At 42.2% G+C, this 17,245-nt stretch overlaps 2 protein-coding genes across 3 annotated transcripts in view; one reads left to right on the top strand and one right to left on the bottom strand.

The window, feature by feature from the left end:
• Positions 1-4,989, bottom strand: part of LOC124042073 (uncharacterized protein C1orf21 homolog) — a 16,590-nt gene extending 11,601 nt beyond the window's left edge. Inside the window, exons 1-3 of one of the 2 annotated variants that reach the window (XM_046360396.1) lie at positions 4,872-4,989; positions 4,071-4,235; positions 1,952-2,071 (exon numbers count right to left, since the gene is read on the bottom strand). In XM_046360396.1, the coding sequence (XP_046216352.1) occupies positions 1,952-2,060 (109 nt within the window). In that variant the 5' untranslated portion in view covers positions 2,061-2,071; positions 4,071-4,235; positions 4,872-4,989. Of the gene's footprint in view, positions 1-1,951; positions 2,072-4,070; positions 4,388-4,871 lie in introns of those variants that run through there. The other variant, XM_046360395.1, reaches the window with a different exon arrangement.
• LOC124042072 (vesicle-trafficking protein SEC22b-B-like) lies at positions 4,401-17,245 on the top strand. The gene is made up of 5 exons (XM_046360394.1): positions 4,401-4,640; positions 12,699-12,808; positions 14,098-14,258; positions 14,743-14,889; positions 17,015-17,245. The coding sequence occupies exons 1-5, from the start codon at positions 4,566-4,568 to the stop codon at positions 17,167-17,169; spliced, it is 648 nt and encodes a 215-aa protein (XP_046216350.1). The 5' UTR covers positions 4,401-4,565; the 3' UTR covers positions 17,170-17,245.

Genomic DNA, 17,245 nt, shown 5'->3' with positions numbered 1-17,245 from the left:
GGTAACGTCAGTACAGTAGCCTATGGTAACGTCAGTACAGTAGACTATAGTAACGTCAGTACAGTAGCCTATGGTAACGTCAGTACAGTAGCCTATGGTAACGTCAGTACAGTAGCCTATGGTAACGTCAGTACAGTAGACTATGGTAACGTCAGCACAGTAGCCTATGGTAACGTCAGTACAGTAGCCTATGGTAACATCAGTACAGTAGCCTATGGTAACGTCAGTACATTTACATTTACATTTAAGTCATTTAGCAGACGCTCTTATCCAGAGCGACTTACAACTTGGTGCATTCACCTTATGACATCCAGTGGGACAGTCACTTAACAATAGTGCATCTAAAACTTAGGGGGGGTGGGGTGAGAGGGATTACTTATCCTAAAAAGTACAGTAGCCTATGGTAACATCAGTACAGTAGCCTATGGTAACGTCAGTACAGTAGACTATGGTAACGTCAGTACAGTAGCCTATGGTAACGTCAGTACAGTAGCCTATGGTAACGTCAGTACAGTAGACTATGGTAACGTCAGTACAGTAGCCTATGGTAACGTCAGTACAGTAGCCTATGGTAACATCAGTACAGTAGCCTATGGTAACGTCAGTACAGTAGACTATGGTAACGTCAGTACAGTAGCCTATGGTAACGTCAGTACAGTAGCCTATGGTAACGTCAGTACAGTAGCCTATGGTAATATCAGTACAGTAGCCTATGGTAACGTCAGTACAGTAGCCTATGGTAACGTTAGTACAGTAGCCTATGGTAACGTCAGTACAGTAGCCTATGGTAACGTCAGTACAGTAGCCTATGGTAACGTCAGTACAGTAGACTATGGTAACGTCAGTACAGTAGCCTATGGTAACGTCAGTACAGTAGCCTATGGTAACGTCAGTACAGTAGCCTATGGTAACGTCAGTACAGTAGCCTATGGTAACGTCAGTACAGTAGCCTATGGTAACATCAGTATGGTAATGTCAGTACAGTAGCCTATGGTAACATCAGTACAGTAGCCTATGGTAACGTCAGTACAGTAGCCTATGGTAAACGTATGGTAATGTCAGTACAGTACAGTAGCCTATGGTAACGTCAGTACAGTAGCCTATGGTAACGTCAGTACAGTAGCCTATGGTAACATCAGTATGGTAATGTCAGTACAGTAGCCTATGGTAACATCAGTACAGTAGCCTATGGTAACGTCAGTACAGTAGCCTATGGTAACGTCAGTATGGTAATGTCAGTACAGTAGCCTATGGTAACATCAGTACAGTAGCCTATGGTAACATCAGTACAGTAGCCTATGGTTCAGAGGGGGGATGGGCAGGTAGCCTAAACATGCATACACACTGGCAAAGATTTGCCTCTGGCAGGCAGGGAGGCAGACACTGGAATACGTTTCCAAGTGACAGAGTAAGGGCTTTGTAACCGGTTCCCATGCTTTTAAAATAACCAGAACAGTATGGATCACGTTTGTTCCCGGTTCCGTTCCTTGAAAATGTTACTTATTTTGCGGGTTTCTGTTCTGTTCCCAGAACCAGTTCCAACACCTGTAAGGAACTCCTCCTGGTTTGAATAATTTACTGAAACTGCTGTTTCATTGTAACGACCAAAGTTAACCCTATTGGTACTGTGTGGATGGCGTTTTTTCATTTGACCCACTAATGGTTAGGTTATGATTGGGGGAGAGGAATCTGATCCTAGATCTGTACCAAGGGGAAACCACCTCGGAGTGGTCAAGCACGATGGCACAGTGTGCTGTCTGTAAATCAGGGTTGTAATTCAGTGAGGCGAAATGTTCCTAACATTGCAGAGATAATTGTAACAAATGAAACTAACATACAATTCCATATTCTACTGAGACACACGCATTTTTGTTTTACAGCATGTTCTGATATGAATGGATGGTGTGAGTCTCCTAAACACAACCCAGGTGAATGTGTTTCCAGCACTGACCAGAAAGAACATCCCCATTGCTGTAGGCTTTACTGCGGCCCTCCTCACCACTGGGCACGGCCAACACCTGCTTGGCTGAGGTGCAGCCCATCTCCTCACCCACACACATCACAGGCTGACCTAGAGGAAGAGAGGGAGGTAAAAGGAGACAAAGATATGAATAGTTCATAAATAATTTATTGGACTTACATAGCACTTTTCTAGACACCCAAAGTGCTTTACCTACTGTAGCAAGGAGGAAGCTCACCTCATTCACCACTAATGTGTAGCACCAACTTGGGTGATGGACGGCAACCAGTTTGCACCAGGACGCTCATCAAACATCAGCTATCAGTTGGAGAGGTGAGGAGTGATATATGCCCTTTACAAACGAGGTGGATGATTGTGGCCATGATCGAAATATGGACAGGTTGCGAATTTAGCCAGGACACCGGGGTTAACACCCCTACTCTTACAATAAGTACCATAGGATTCTTTCTGACCACAGAGAGACAGGACACCTGTTTAACGTCTCATCCGAAATGGAAGTCAATGAACTAAGTTGACGAAGACCCAGCTGCTATCGCATTGGTGTCCATGGGAGAGCCACCCCCTTAAGTAGACAGGAACTTTAAAAAAAAAAAAAAAATCTATGATAAACACCTGAGTTGAACTATCTTAATTTATCCACCATCTTTGACAGCACCCTATGCAGGGCTATGTCCCCATCACTGCCCTGGGGCATTGGGATTTGATCTTAAGACCAGAGGGAAGACTTACTGGCCCTCTAACACCACTTCAGCAACATCTGGTCTCGCATCCAGGGACTGACCAGGACCGACCCTGCTTAGCTTCAGAGGCAAACAATGAGGTGTAATGGGTTCGCACTAAAAAAAATGTCTCAAAAAGATTACTTCATTATTATTATTTTTTACTGTGTCAGGGATAGCGTACACAGACGTTTCGGCTTTACAGCCTTCCATACGTAGAATGTATGCACACATGACTGTAAGTCGCTTTGGATAAAAGTGTCTGCTAAATGGCATATATTATTATTATTATATTATATTCTTCGGTGTGTAGGACAGAGGCAAGCCAGAAGTGGGATGCAGACCAGGGTGGTATGCTGCTGGAAGGGGAGGAGTGGGGGTGAAGGATATACATTCCAGATAGAAGTGGCCCATAACCACAGATCTGAACTTAACCATCAGGAGGATGGGAAATATCTGACCTTGTGTCAGTGACTAGTCAATTAACTTGCCTATTAGGAGGCCACCCAAATGAACATTCCACCATGATTAAGTAATCAGAAATATCCAATAATATCCCACTGGCCAAGGCCTTCTCTAAGTCTACATGAATATCTGAAGAGGCCTTGTTTTATGAAGAGACCTTGATTTTTAATTATCCAATCACAAAACACGGTTTAGCGATGCGCAGTCGTGAGCTCCAATCACAACACATGGTGTGCCAGCTGCACCTCACACCATGGGCCATTCAAAGGCGTTCGCGATGCCAATGGTGCCAATGCGCGGGGTAATCTCCTGCGAGACGGATTGGGCCACCAGCAAATGGAGGGACGTGACAATTAGGAATATGCGTTCGTGACCCAATCAAATGACCAGCGATTTCTTGTACGAATGGTAGACGAGAGTATATACATCATGGCTGGTTGTGTGTGCTATTGAGGCATGTTTGTTGATGGTCAAGAGCACGGATACATTTTTTTATAACATGAGCCCTCAAATGGAGACGTATTGTTTGTAGTGCAAACATGCAATAGGCTATATTAGGAAAGCTATATGGTCATGTATGCCATCATCAGGCTATTTCAATGCATCGAGGATGCTATGAATTGAGCTTTATTACAGGCAGGATATAGAAACTATTATTATTTATTTCATAAGCAAGAGCTGGAAAAACAGGACCAAAATTGAATTGAATTTAAATGAAAAACGGAAGAAAGCTGAATATCAGCTTTTGAGTATAATAACAAAAGAAAATCCAGTAAGAACACGGTTCCATTGCACAACGATTCCCTATACAATGAGCCAGCAAACCTTAACACAAACAAAACAACTGGACAAGACAAAATACAAATATCCAATGTTATCGCAAGGACAAACGTTAAAAAATTTACCATTTTTTACAGGATCTGTTCATGGTTCTGCCTGTATTGGTTCTTAGGCGTTCGACCAGCTTCAAAGGACAGGCGCCGGCATCAGGGACATCTGCATCTCTCAGACATAAGCAATCGAGGTGCTATCCGTCTGGCTCACTGTCTGGTCCGGTCTAGATAATCGAACTTCATGAGACAAAAAATATAAACAAAATTACATTACAAAATATTGTCGGGTTTTTTTGCAACAAATTCCGTTGCGTTTGTTATTGTATAACTGACAAACGATACAGTTATGGCTATTTGTAAGAAAGTTGCAAAAAAACGGATTTGCAGTCGGACCCAATTCCAGGGCGCAACAACATGGACTTCCGGCCAGCTCACACATCGAGCTCCCCTCCAGCGCGTCAGAATTGACAGCAGAAGCTACGTAGCCAAGTTTATAAGAAGTTTTGGCACAGCCAGTAAACACCTACACCTCAATCTGTAGTGTGAATTTGAGAGATTTCGGTCAATATGGTTTTGCTGACAATGATCGCTCGGGTAGCAGATGGACTGCCGCTTGCTGCATCGATGCAAGAAGACGAGCAGGTTTGAATGAATAAAATGTGTTTCCTAGCTTAGGTTAGCTCTCGATCACGACTCGGTTTTATTAAATTGCACATAAGTCATTTGACGAAGGCGTCTTCTGTATGTGGGTGCTCTGTCAATCTAAACATTTACACACATCGCTTGCGGTACAGTATTTGGAAGCATAAGGACCTTGTCTTTCAAATCAGCTAGAAATAATATAACAAAAATGGTTAAATTGATACTACACACCTTGAAAGGGTTAGTGTTCCCACATGGCCATATCTATGGTACAGCGCAAGTTTACAGAAAACATACTGAAGACAAGCGGCAACCACCTGTGTTAATTAAAGATAGCTATCTATCTAGAAAATCAAAACAAGTTTTATTTGTCACATGCGCCGAATACAATGAAATGCTTACTTACAAGCCCTTAACAAACAATGCAGTTTAAAGGAAAACGAGTAGTAAGTAAAAAAATAGTTACGTTAAAAATAACAAATAATTAAAGAGCAGTAGTAAAATAACAGTAGCGAGGCTATATACTCGGGGTACCTGTACAGAGTCGATGTGCGGGGGCACATGCTAGTCGAGGTAATATGTACATGTAGGTAGAGTTAAAGTGACTATGCTAGATACTAGATTATCTAGCATAGTCAAAGAGGGGGACGACAACAATACAAATAGTCTGGATAGACATTTGATTAGCTATTTAGGAGTCTTATGACCTGGGGGTAGAAGCTGTTAAGAAGCCTTTTGGACCTAGACTTGGAGCTTTGGTACCGGTAGCAGAGAGAACAGTCTATGATTAGGGTGGGTGGAGTCTTTTTAGGGCCTTCCTCTGACACTGCCTAGTAAAGAGCTCCTGGATGACAGGAAGCTTGGCCCAGTGATGTGCTGGGCCATAAGCACTACCCTCTGTAGTGCCTTGCGGTCGGAGGCCAAGCAGTTGCCAGCCATACCAGGCAGTGATGCAACCAGTCAGAAAGCTCTCGATAATGCAGCTGTAGAACTATTTGAGGATCTGAGGACATATACCAAATCTTTTCAGTCTCCTGAGGGGCAATAGGCTTTGCGTGCCCTCCTCATGACTGTCTTTGTGTGTTTGGACCATGACAGTTTGTTGGTGATGTGACACCAAGGAACTTGAAGTTCTCAACCTGCTCCACTACAGCCCGTTGATGAGAATGGGTGCGTGCTCAGTCCTCCTTTTGCTGTAGTCCACAATCATCTCCTTTGTCTTGTTCACGTTGAGGGAGAAGTTGTTGTCCTGTCTCATCTTTGTCGGTGATCAGGCCTACCGCTGTTGTGTCGTTGGCAAACTTAATGATGGTGTTTGAGTCGTGCCTGGCCATGCAGTCATGCGTGAACAGGAAGTGCAGGAAGTGAGCATGCACCCCTGAGGGGCCCCCGTGTTGAGGCTCAGCGTGGCGGATGTGTTGTTACCTGTCCTTACCACCTGTGGGCGGACTGTCGGGAAGTCCAGGAACCAGTTGCAGAGGGAGGTGTTTAGTCCCAGGGTCCTTAGCTTCGTGATGAACTTTGAGGGTACTATGGTGTTGAACGCTGAGCTGTAGTCAATTAATAGCATTCTCACAAAGGTGTTATTTTTGTCCAGGTGGGAAAGGGCAGTGTGGCGTGCAATAGAGATTGCATCATCTGTGGATCTGTTGGGGCGGTATGCAAATTGGAGTGGGTCTAGGGTTTCTCGAATAATGGTGTTGATGTGAGCCATGTCCAGCCTTTCAAAGCACTGGGTCAGTAGTCATTTAGGCAGGTTACCTTAGTCCCTGTGCCCAGGAACACTGGTGGTGTGTTTGAAACATGTTGGTATTACAGACTCGGTCACGGACAGGTTGAAAATATAAGTTAAGACACTTGCCAGTTGGTCAGTGCATGCTCGGAGTACAAGTCATGATAATCCGTCTGGCCCTGCGGCCTTGTGAATGTTGACCTGTTTAAAGGGCTTAAGCACATCGGCTACTGAGAGCGCGATCACACTGTTGTCTGGAACAGCTGATGGTCTCATGCATGCTTCAGTGTTGCTTGCCTCGAAGAGAGCATTGAAGTAATTTAGCTCGTCTGGTAGGCTCGTGTCACTGGGCAGCTCGTAGCTGTGCTTCCCTTTGTAGTCTGTAATAGTTTGCAAGCCCTGCCAAATCCGACGAGTGCTAGAGCCGGTGTAGTATGATTCAATCTTAGTCCTGTATTGATACTTTGCCTTTTTTATCGTTGTTCGGAGGGCAGGTCCTTGAAAGCGACAGCTCTACCCTTTAGCTCGGTGCAGATGTTGTCTGTAATCCATGGCTTCTGGTTGGGGTACGTACAGTCACTGTGGGGATGACGTCATCGATGCACTTATTGATGAAGCCAGTGACTGATGTGGTGTACTCCTCAATGTCATCGGAAGAATCCAGGAAGATATTCCAGTCTGTGCTAGCAAAACAGTCCTGTAGCTTAGCATCTGCGTCATCTGACCACTTCTTTATTGACAGAGTGCTTCCTGCTTTAGTTTTTGCTTGTTGAATCAGTAGGATAGGATTATGGGCAGATTTTCTACATGGAAGGCGATGGAGTGCTTTGTACGCGTCTGTAACGTCGTTCTTCATTTGTAGAAAGAGAGTCGGACCGAAATGCAGCGTGGTGGTTACTCATGTCTTTAATGAAGGAAAAAAGCGATACATGAAATAACTATACACATACGAGAACAACAAAGGGAACGTGAAACCTAATACAGCCTATCTGGTGAAACTACACAGAGACAGGAACAATCACCCACGAAATACAAAGCGAAACCAGGCTACCTAAATACGGTTCCCAATCAGAGACAACGTGAAACACCTGACTCTGAGAACCGCCTCAGGCAGCCAAGCCTATACAACACCCCTAATCAGCCGCGATCCCAAATACTACAAACCCCAATACAAAAATACCATAACATAAACCCATGTCACACCCTGGCCTGACCAAATATATAACGAAAACACAAAATACAATGACCAAGGCGTGACAGCGTCTCTGTGTGTGGAGTAAAGGTGGTCTAGAGTTTTTTGCTTTTTTTCCCTCTTGTTGCCCACATAACATGCGGGTAGAAATGAGATAAAACGGATTCAAGTTTCCTGCATTAAAGTCCCCGGCCACTAGGAGCGCTGCCTCTGGATGAGCCTTTTCCTGTTTGCTTATGGCCATATGCAGCTCATTGGTTGCGGTCTTAGTGCCAGCATTGGTTTTGTGGTAAATAGACAAACTCTCTTGGTAAATAGTGTGGTCTACAGCTTGTCATGAGATACTCTACCTCAGCCAAGCAAAACCTTGAGACTTCCTTACTATTAGATTTTGTGCACCAGCTGTTGATTACAAATATACACAGACCGCCACCTCTTATATTACTGACGATGGCTGTTCTATCTTGCCGATACAGCCAGCTGTATGTTATTAATGTCGTCGTTCAGACACGACTCGTAAAACATAAGATATTACAGTTTTTAATGTCCCATTGGTAAGATATTCGTGATTGTAGTTAATCTATTTTGTTATTCAATGATTATACGTTGGATAATACGACAGATGGTAGAGGCAGATTACCCACTCGCTGTCGGATCCTTACAAGGCACCCCGACCTATGTCCCCGATATCTCCGTCTCTTTCTAATGTCAGTCACAGGGATTTGGTTCTTGTCGGGTGTCTGAAGTAAATTCTTTGCGTCTGATATCCTGATATCTTGAAGCTCTTTTCAGTCATAAGAGACATTGTCAGAAACGTTATGTACAAAATAAGTTACAAATAACGCAACAAAATACACACAATAGCACAATTGGTTAGGAGACCGTAAAACGGCAGCCATCTACGGCGCCATTATTTATTATGCTCAGAACACCTGTGTGTAAGTGTGACTCAGGAAGTGGAAGCTGTATGGATTAGAGGTCGACCGATTATGATTTTTCAACAACGAATTTATTAGAGGAACCAAAAAAAGCAGATTAATCGGCCAATTTGTATATTTATTTGTAATAATTGCAATTACAACAATACTGAATGAACAATGAACCCTTTTATTTGAACTTAAAATAATACATAAATAAAATCTATTTAGTCTCAAATAAATAATGAAACATGTTCAATTTGGTTTAAATAATGCGAAAAGAAAGTAAAATTGCAATATATGCCTTGTAAAAAAGCTAATGTTTAAGTTCCTTGCCTAGAGCATGAGAAAATGTGAAAGCTGGTGGTTCAATATTCCCAGTTAAGAAGTTTTAGGTTGTAGTTATAGGAATTATGACGCGTTGACTATTTCTCTCTCTACCATTTCTATTTCATAAACCTTTGACTATTGGATGTTCTTATAGGCACTTTATTGCCAGCCTAATCTCGAGAGTTGATAGGCTTGAAGTCATAAACAGCGCTGTGCTTCAAGCATTGCTAAGAGCTGCTCGCAAATGCAGTAAAGTGCTCAGTCAGACTGCTCTATCAAATATCTAATTAATTATAATAAACACACAGAAATACGAGCCTTTGCTCATTAATATGGTCAAATCTGGAAACTAATTTCGAAAACAAAACGTTTATTCTTTCAGTGAAATATGGAAACATTCTGTATTTTGTTGAGCGGGAGGCAACCCTAAGTCTAAATATTTCTGTTACATTGCACAACCTTCAATATTATGTAAAATTTTGGCAAATTAATTACGGTCTTTGTTAGGAAGAAACAGTTGGCACCGATCCAAGTCACCCAAACTGTTGCATATACCCTGACTCTGCTTGCATTGAACGCAAGATAAGTGACAGAATATTGCCTGCTAACATGCATTTATTTTAACTAAATATGCAGGTTAAAAAATATATACTTGTGTGTTTTGATTTTAAGAAAGGAATTGATGTTTATGGTTTGGTAAATTTGTGCAATGAATGTGCTTTTTTAAAATCATCAACCTTTTGGAAAAGTTGAAGTAGGCTGTGATTCGATGATAAATTAACAGGCACCGCATTGATTATATGCAATGCAGGACAAGCTAGTTAACCTAGTAACATCATCAACCATGTGTAGTTAACTAGTGATTATGTGAAGATTGATGGTTGTTTTATAAGAAAAGTTAAATGCTAGCTAGCAACTTACCTTGGCTCATTGCAGCCACAAGGTCCTTTTGTCTTTGCACTCGCGTAACAGGTGGTCAGCCTGCCACACAGTTTTCTCATGGATTGTAATGTAATCGTCCAAAAAGGCCAAAACTTGAAATCGACCCTAATTAATCGGCCATGCCGGCTTCTATAATTGGTCGACCTCTAGTATGGATCTGTGCAAAACTGAGACAGTTTTTATTTGAAGGATTCTTTCTCGCTGTTGAAAGATAAGGGCCATATGTTTTGAAAGCCATGTTGCAAGCAATGATTATTGACGTTTCTAAGTGTTAAATCACAGCGTTGGGATTGTAGTTAACCTGAACCAGACTTCGGTGAACCTTATGGCTGAGAACTCTAGGGAGAAGGCAGAATGATACCTGGAGTTTGAGAGCTACGCTATACAGTGCACTCGGAACGTATTCAGACCCTTCACTTTTTCCACATTTTGTTACGTTACAACCTTTTTCTAAAATGGATCAAGTAATTTTTCCCCTCATCAATCTACACACAATACCTCATAAAGACAAAGTTAAAACAGGTTATTAGACTTTTTTTTGTATTATTAAAAAGAAAAAGCAGAAATATCTTATTTACATAAGTATACCCTCAGAGCAAAAACCAAGCCATGAGGTCGAATGAATTGTCTGTAGAGCTCCGAGACAGGACTGTGTCGAGACACCGATCTGGGCAAGGGTACCAAAAAATGTCTGCAGCATTGAAGGTCCCCAAGAACACAGTGGCCTCCATCGTTCTTAAATGGGAGAATGTTTGGAATCACCAAGATTCTTCGTAGACCTGGCCACCCGGCCAAACTGAGCAATCGGGGGAGAAGAGCCTTGGTCAGGGAAGTGAACCCGATCTCTGGAGAGACCTGAAAATAGCTGCGCAGCGACGCTCCCCATCCAACCTGACGGAGCTTGAGATGATCTGCAGAGAAGGGAGAAATGAATCAATCAAATGTATTTATAAAGCTCTTTTTACATCAGCAGATGCCACAAAGTGCTGCACAGAAAACCAGTCTAAAACCCCAAACAGCAAGCAATGCAGATGTAGAAGCACGGCGGCTAGGAAAAACTCCCTAGAAAGGCATGAACCTACAAAGAAACTCCCCAAATACATGTGCCTAGTTTGTAGCGTCATACCCAAGACGACTCAAGGATGTAATTGCTGCCAAAGATGCTTCAACAAAGTACTGAGTGTCTGAATAAATGTGATATGATTTTAAAAAAACTGTTTTAATAAGTTATCAAAAAGTTCTAAAAGCTGTTTTTGCTTTGTCATTATGGGGTATTGTGTGTAGATTGATGGAGGGGACGATAATCAATTTTAGAATAAGGCTGTAACGTAACAAAAAGTGGAAACCGTGAAGGGGTCTGAAGACATTCCTGAATGCACTGTATATGCAAACGCATGTGGACACCCTTTTAAATGAGTAGATTTGGTTATTTCAGCCACACCCATTACTGATAGTTGTTTGAGCGCACAGCCATGCAATCTCCATAGTCAAACATTAACAGTAATATAACCTTACTGAAGAGCTCCATGACTTTCAACGTGGCACCGTCATAGGATTCCACCTTTCCAACAAGTCAGTTAGTCAAATGTCTCCCCTGCAAGAGCTACCCTGGTCAACTGTAAGGGCTGTTATTGTGAAGTGGAAATGTCTAGGAGCAACAACGGTTCAGCCGCGACGTGGTAGCCACACAAACTCACAGAGCGGGACCGCCGAGTGTTGAAGCATGTAAAAATCGTCTGTACTCGGTTACAACACTCACTACCGAGTTGCAACCTGCCTCTGGAAGCAACGTTCGTCTGGAACTTCATAAAATGGGTTTCCATTGCCGAGCAGCCGCACAAAAGCCTAAGATCAACATACGCAATGCCAAGTGTCGGCTGGAGTGGTGTAAAGCTCGCCACCATTGGACTCTGGAGCAGGGGGAAATGCGTTCTCTGGAGTGATGAATCAGCATCACCATCTGGCAGTGCGACAGAATGAATCTGGTTTTGAGGGATGCCAGGAGAACACTACCTGCCCTAGTAGATAGTGCCAACTGTAAAGTTTGGTGGCGGAGGAATAATGGTCTGGGGATTCTTCATGGTTCGGGCTAGACCCCTAGTTCCAGTGAATGGAAATCTAAATGCTACAGCATAAAATAACATTCCATACAATTCTGTGCTGCACAACTTTGTGACAACAGTTTGGGGAAGGCCTTTTCCTCTTTCCGCATGACAATGCCCCCATGCACAAAGCGAGGTCCATACAGAAATGGTTTGTTGATCGATGTGGAAGAACTTGACTGGCAAAGCCCAGACCTCGACTCCATCTAACACCTTTGGGATGAATTTAAACGGTGACTGTGAGATAGCCCTAATCGCCCAACCTCACTAATGTTCTTGTGGCTGAATGGCAGCAATGTTCCAACATCTACATTTACATTACATTACATTTAAGTCATTTAGCAGACGCTCTTATCCAGAGCGACTTACAAATTGGATCTAGTGGAAAGCCTTCTCAGGAGGACGGTTATAGCAGCAAAGGGGGACCAACTCCATATTAATGCCCATGATTTTGGAACGAGGTGGTCAACAAGCAGGTGTCCACATTGGTCATGTTATAGTATTTTAGTAGGCTATAGGTAAAGACCAGATTAAATTGAGAATAGTCTGAGTATATTATCAAGTGGTTGTCAAATTGTGAATGAGAGACTGAAGTGTGTGCAGATGTTCGATGAGCAGGTGTACACATACGTTTGGACATGTAGCATACTTCTTAGCTAATTTAACTAGCTAGTTAGGCTAAATCATGTTTGTAAAGTTAGCACGGCTAAGTTGTACCATATTCTGCTGAATACTACTAGCTAACATTTTATTTTCCCATTTGCGTTCTATCAGATATAGTGTAGCTGTTTGTTATAACTGCAAACGTGTTATTTTATACCCCTTTATCTCGCCTATGTTTAGTCAGGAAGAGACTTGCAACACTACCAGAGCCAGGCTAAGCAGCTCTGCCGCAAACTCAATGCCCAGAGCCCCAACAGATGTACCCTGGAGGCTGGGGTCATGTCTTTCCAGTAAGTATTGTTAGAAGTAGATTTTCTTAATATATTATATTTTTATATATCTTTTACATTTGTCTTAAATAATATCACAGTCACTACTGCATCCAGAGTGATATTGTTGGGGAGGGTTACTACACTGAACAAAAATATCAACGCGACATGTCAAGTGTTGGTTTCATGAGCTGAAATAAAAAATCCCAGAAAAGTTCCATACGCACAAAAAGCTTATTTCTGTCAAATTTTGTGCACAAATTTGTTTGCATCCCAGTTAGTGAGCATTTCTCCTTCGCCAAGATTATCCATATCCACCTGACATATCGTCTGAGGGGGGTTGCTGAGGAGTATTTATGTCTGTAATAAAGCCCTTATGTGGGGAAAAACTAATTTTGATTGGCTGAGTCTGGCTCCCCAATGGGTGGGCCTGACTGCCAAGTTGGTGGGCCTATGCCCTCCAAGGCCCACCCATGGCTGCACCCCTGCCCAGTCATGTGAAATCCATAGATTAGGGCCTAAAGAATTTGTCAATTTAGTGAGTTCCTTTTAAATGAACTGTAACTCAGTAAAATCTTTGAAATTGTTGTTTATATTTTTGTTCAGTATAATAAGCTAATGAAGATGAATTTCTCTTTCACACACACAGCCAATATGATCGGAGTTGGATGGACTCGACACACACACTCTACAGGTTCTCCTAGGCTGAACATGCAAAATTGTACCAAAAAGTTACTTATTAATTGAGTAACTATTGACTAACTCATAATAACCAGGCTGATGAGGCCTTAAGAACACATCCTGTGTACATTTGAATAACCAGCATACTGAAAACACTAACACTAAGTAACATGATTAATCTTCTATGCACAATTGTCATTTTATATTTTGCATACAGCCTATCCACCATTCTATATTTACCAGTCAAGTAGCAGTCTTGTGTGATAATCAAAGGTGGAACTCTCTAGGACCTCCTCCTAAATCTGTGTTTATAATACTGTCATTATTATCTTTGTGTATTTCGTGGTATTGAGGAGGTTAAAGCGATGTTCCGATTTGTGTCCTCGCCGTTCATTTAGTATGCACTGCGCTGTGTCTGCTGTGTCATTCAGTGCCCGGAGTTGTTTTGTGAGTAAACTAGGCAAGACTGGTTATGTGGCCAGGAGTAACTCTGGAGATAATGACCCTTTTTACGATAACTCTCTAGCCTGTCACTGGACGGATGCTGTGGGTCTATGTGGAAATCTCAATCAATGAAGCTTCACTATAACTCTAACTTTCCACTAACATACTAATGTCTGTCTCCCCAGCTATGTATTAGAACATGGTGTGTGCTACTTGGCCTTGTGCGAAGCCGTGTTTCCCAAGAGGCTGGTCTTTGGGTACCTGGAAGACCTCCAGACAGAATTCCATGAGCAGCATGGAAAGAAAGTCTCCACAGTCTCCAGGCCGTACTCTTTCATTGAGTTTGGTGAGAGGTTGTCTTTTTTCACTCATTATCGTCCCATTTTTAAGACATCCCAGGCAAACAAAAAGCATTTGGGAAATGTCCTTTCCTTCATAATGCCTTTCCTTAATCCACACGGATGTAAAAAACCAACAACTAAATAAGTCTGGCAAAAGCAAATTCCCTGCTATGTTGCTTTTCCCCCATTCCATGTTTATTGATTCATTGCAGCAGAGACGAGTAGACAACTAGAGGATGCCACATTAGAGTAAGGTGTCAGGTAGCCTAGAGGTAAGAGTGTTGGGCCAGTAACCTGAAGGTCGCTGGTTCGAATCCCTTAGCCAACAAGGTGAAAAATCTGTTGTGCCGTTGAGCAAGGCACTTAACCCTAATTGCTCCTGTAAGTCTTTCTGGATAAGAGGGTCTGCTAAATGACTCAATGTAATGGAGATGCACCATAAACCAACACTTAGTGTGTAATTGCGTCTCATCCTTCCTCTGTCCTCAGACACGTACATCCAGAAAACCAAAAAAACCTACATTGACAGCAGGGCACGGAGGAACCTGGGCAGCATCAACACAGAACTGCAGGATGTCCAGCGGATCATGGTGGCAAACATTGAAGAGGTCCTGCAACGAGGAGAGGCCCTATCAGGTCATTTATAATAATCATACCTACAGTACACAGCCCTGGCATCAAAACCACAAAATACACATCATTCATTTAAAAGGGATAGTTTAGCAGATGTTTTCATACATACAGTTGAAGTCAGAAGTTTACATACACTTAGGTTGGAGTCATTAAAACTCGTTTTTCAACCACTCCACAAATTTCTTGTTAACAAACTATAGTTTTGGCAAACTTTGCAAGACGCAAGTCAGTCAGATGATTTCACTCATAATTCAATGTATCACAATTCCAGTGGGTCAGAAGTTTACATACACTAAGTTGACTGTGCCTGGAAAACAGCTTGGAAAATTCCAGAAAATTATGTCATGGAAGAAGCTTCTGATAGGCTAATTGACATCATTTGAGTCAATTGGAGGTGTTCCTGTGGATGTATTTCAAGGCCTACCCTCAAATTCAGTGCCTCTCTGCTTAACATCATGGGGAAATCAAAATAAAGACTTCAGAAAGAAAGTGAGACCTCCACAAGTCTGGTTCATCCTTGTGAGCAATTTCCAAATGCCTGAAGGTACCACGTTCATCTGTACAAACAATAGTATGCAAGTATAAACACCATGGGACCACGCAGCCGTCATACCACTCAGGAAGGAGACTCGTTCTGTTTCCTAGAGATGAACGTGCTTTGGTGCGAAGAGTGAAAATCAATCCCAGAACAACATCAAAGGACCTTGTGAAGATGCTGGAGGAAACGGGTACAAAAGTATCTTTAGCCACAGTAAAACGAGTCCTATATCGACAACCTGAAAGGCCGCTCAGCAAGGAAGAAGCCACTGCTCCAAAACCTCCAAAAAGCCAGACTACGGTTTGCAACTGCACATGGGGACAAAGATCGTATTTTTTGGAGAAATGTCCTCTGGTCTGATGAAACAAAAATAGAACTGTTTGGCCATAATGACCATTATGTTTGGAGGAAATAGGGGAAGGCTTGCAAGCCCAAGAACACCATCCCCACAGTGAAGCACGGGGGTGGCAGCATCATGTTGTGGGGGTGCTTTGCTGCAGGAGGGACTGGTGCACTTCACAAAACAAATAACATCATGAGGAAGGTAAATTCTGTGATATATATTGAAGCAACATCTCAAGACATCTCAATCAGTCAGGAAGTTAAAGCTTGGTCGCAAATGGGTCTTCCAAATGGACAATGACCCCAAGCATACTTCCAAAGTTGTGGCAAAATGGCTTAAGGACAACAAAGTCAAGGTATTGGAGTGGCCATCACAAAGCCTTGACCTCATTCCCATAGACAATTTGTGGGCAGAGTTGAAAAAGTGTGTGTGAGCAAGGAGGCCTACAAACCTGACTCAGTTAAACCAGCTCTGTCAGGATGAATGGGCCAAAATTCCCCCAATTTATTGTGGAAAGCTTGTGGAAGGCTACAGAAACGTTTGACCCAAGTTAAACAATTTAAAGGCAATGCTACCAAATACTAATTGAGTGTATGTAAACTTCTGACCCACTGGAAATTTGATGAAAGAAATGAAAGTTGCAATAAATCATTCTCTACTATTATTCTGACATTTCAAGTTCTACAAATAAAGTGGTGATCCTAACTGACGAAATACAGGGAATTTTTACTAGGATTAAATGTCAGGAATTGTGAAAGTGAGTTTAAATGTATTTGGCTAAGGTGTATGTAAACTTCCGACTTCAAATGTATAGTTGTCTAACATGGAGCTGGATCCATATTCAGTGACATCAGTTGTTGAATCGCAATATCTGTTAAACGGCAACCATCACTTTCACACATCAGTTTTCACCAGCACAATACCAGTTTCAACATGTGAAAAGGGCACATTTCTAAGTTTTGTAGAATACTTTTTTTTTATGTTTTATGTTCTATCTGTTGACATCAAAGTTAAAACGGTGATGTTCCAAACACTGAGATTCACAGTTACATATACTCTCCCTTGTATTAGAAACTTGTTGCACATTTTGAAAATCCTAGATCTTTTAGTCATACTTTCATGTCAGGAATTGCCCACCTTTCCAATTAATTTATGATTGAAGCCTGCATACATTCACGGTTAGATATAATGCAGCTATTGGTTACATTACGGTCCTAAATATTAATCAGATATTTTTTTCCCTCCAGCTCTCGACACCAAAGCCAGCAATCTGTCCAGCCTTTCAAAGAAGTACCGCAGCGATGCCAAGTACCTCAACACCCGATCCACCTATGCTAAGATAGCAGCCGGGGCAGTCTTCTTCATTACACTTATCGTCTATGTGCGTTTCTGGTGGATCTGATGCGTAAGGACTGTGAAAGAGGAGATAGTCTGGGTTCCCTTTGTAACCAAATATTAAAACTGTCAATTGTAATATA

The sequence above is a fragment of the Oncorhynchus gorbuscha genome, linkage group LG08, assembly GCF_021184085.1.
Source record: "Oncorhynchus gorbuscha isolate QuinsamMale2020 ecotype Even-year linkage group LG08, OgorEven_v1.0, whole genome shotgun sequence".
Lineage (NCBI taxonomy): Eukaryota > Metazoa > Chordata > Actinopteri > Salmoniformes > Salmonidae > Oncorhynchus > Oncorhynchus gorbuscha.
The sequence above is the reverse complement of the archived record's forward strand: the minus strand, read 5'-3'. Positions and strand labels throughout refer to the sequence as shown.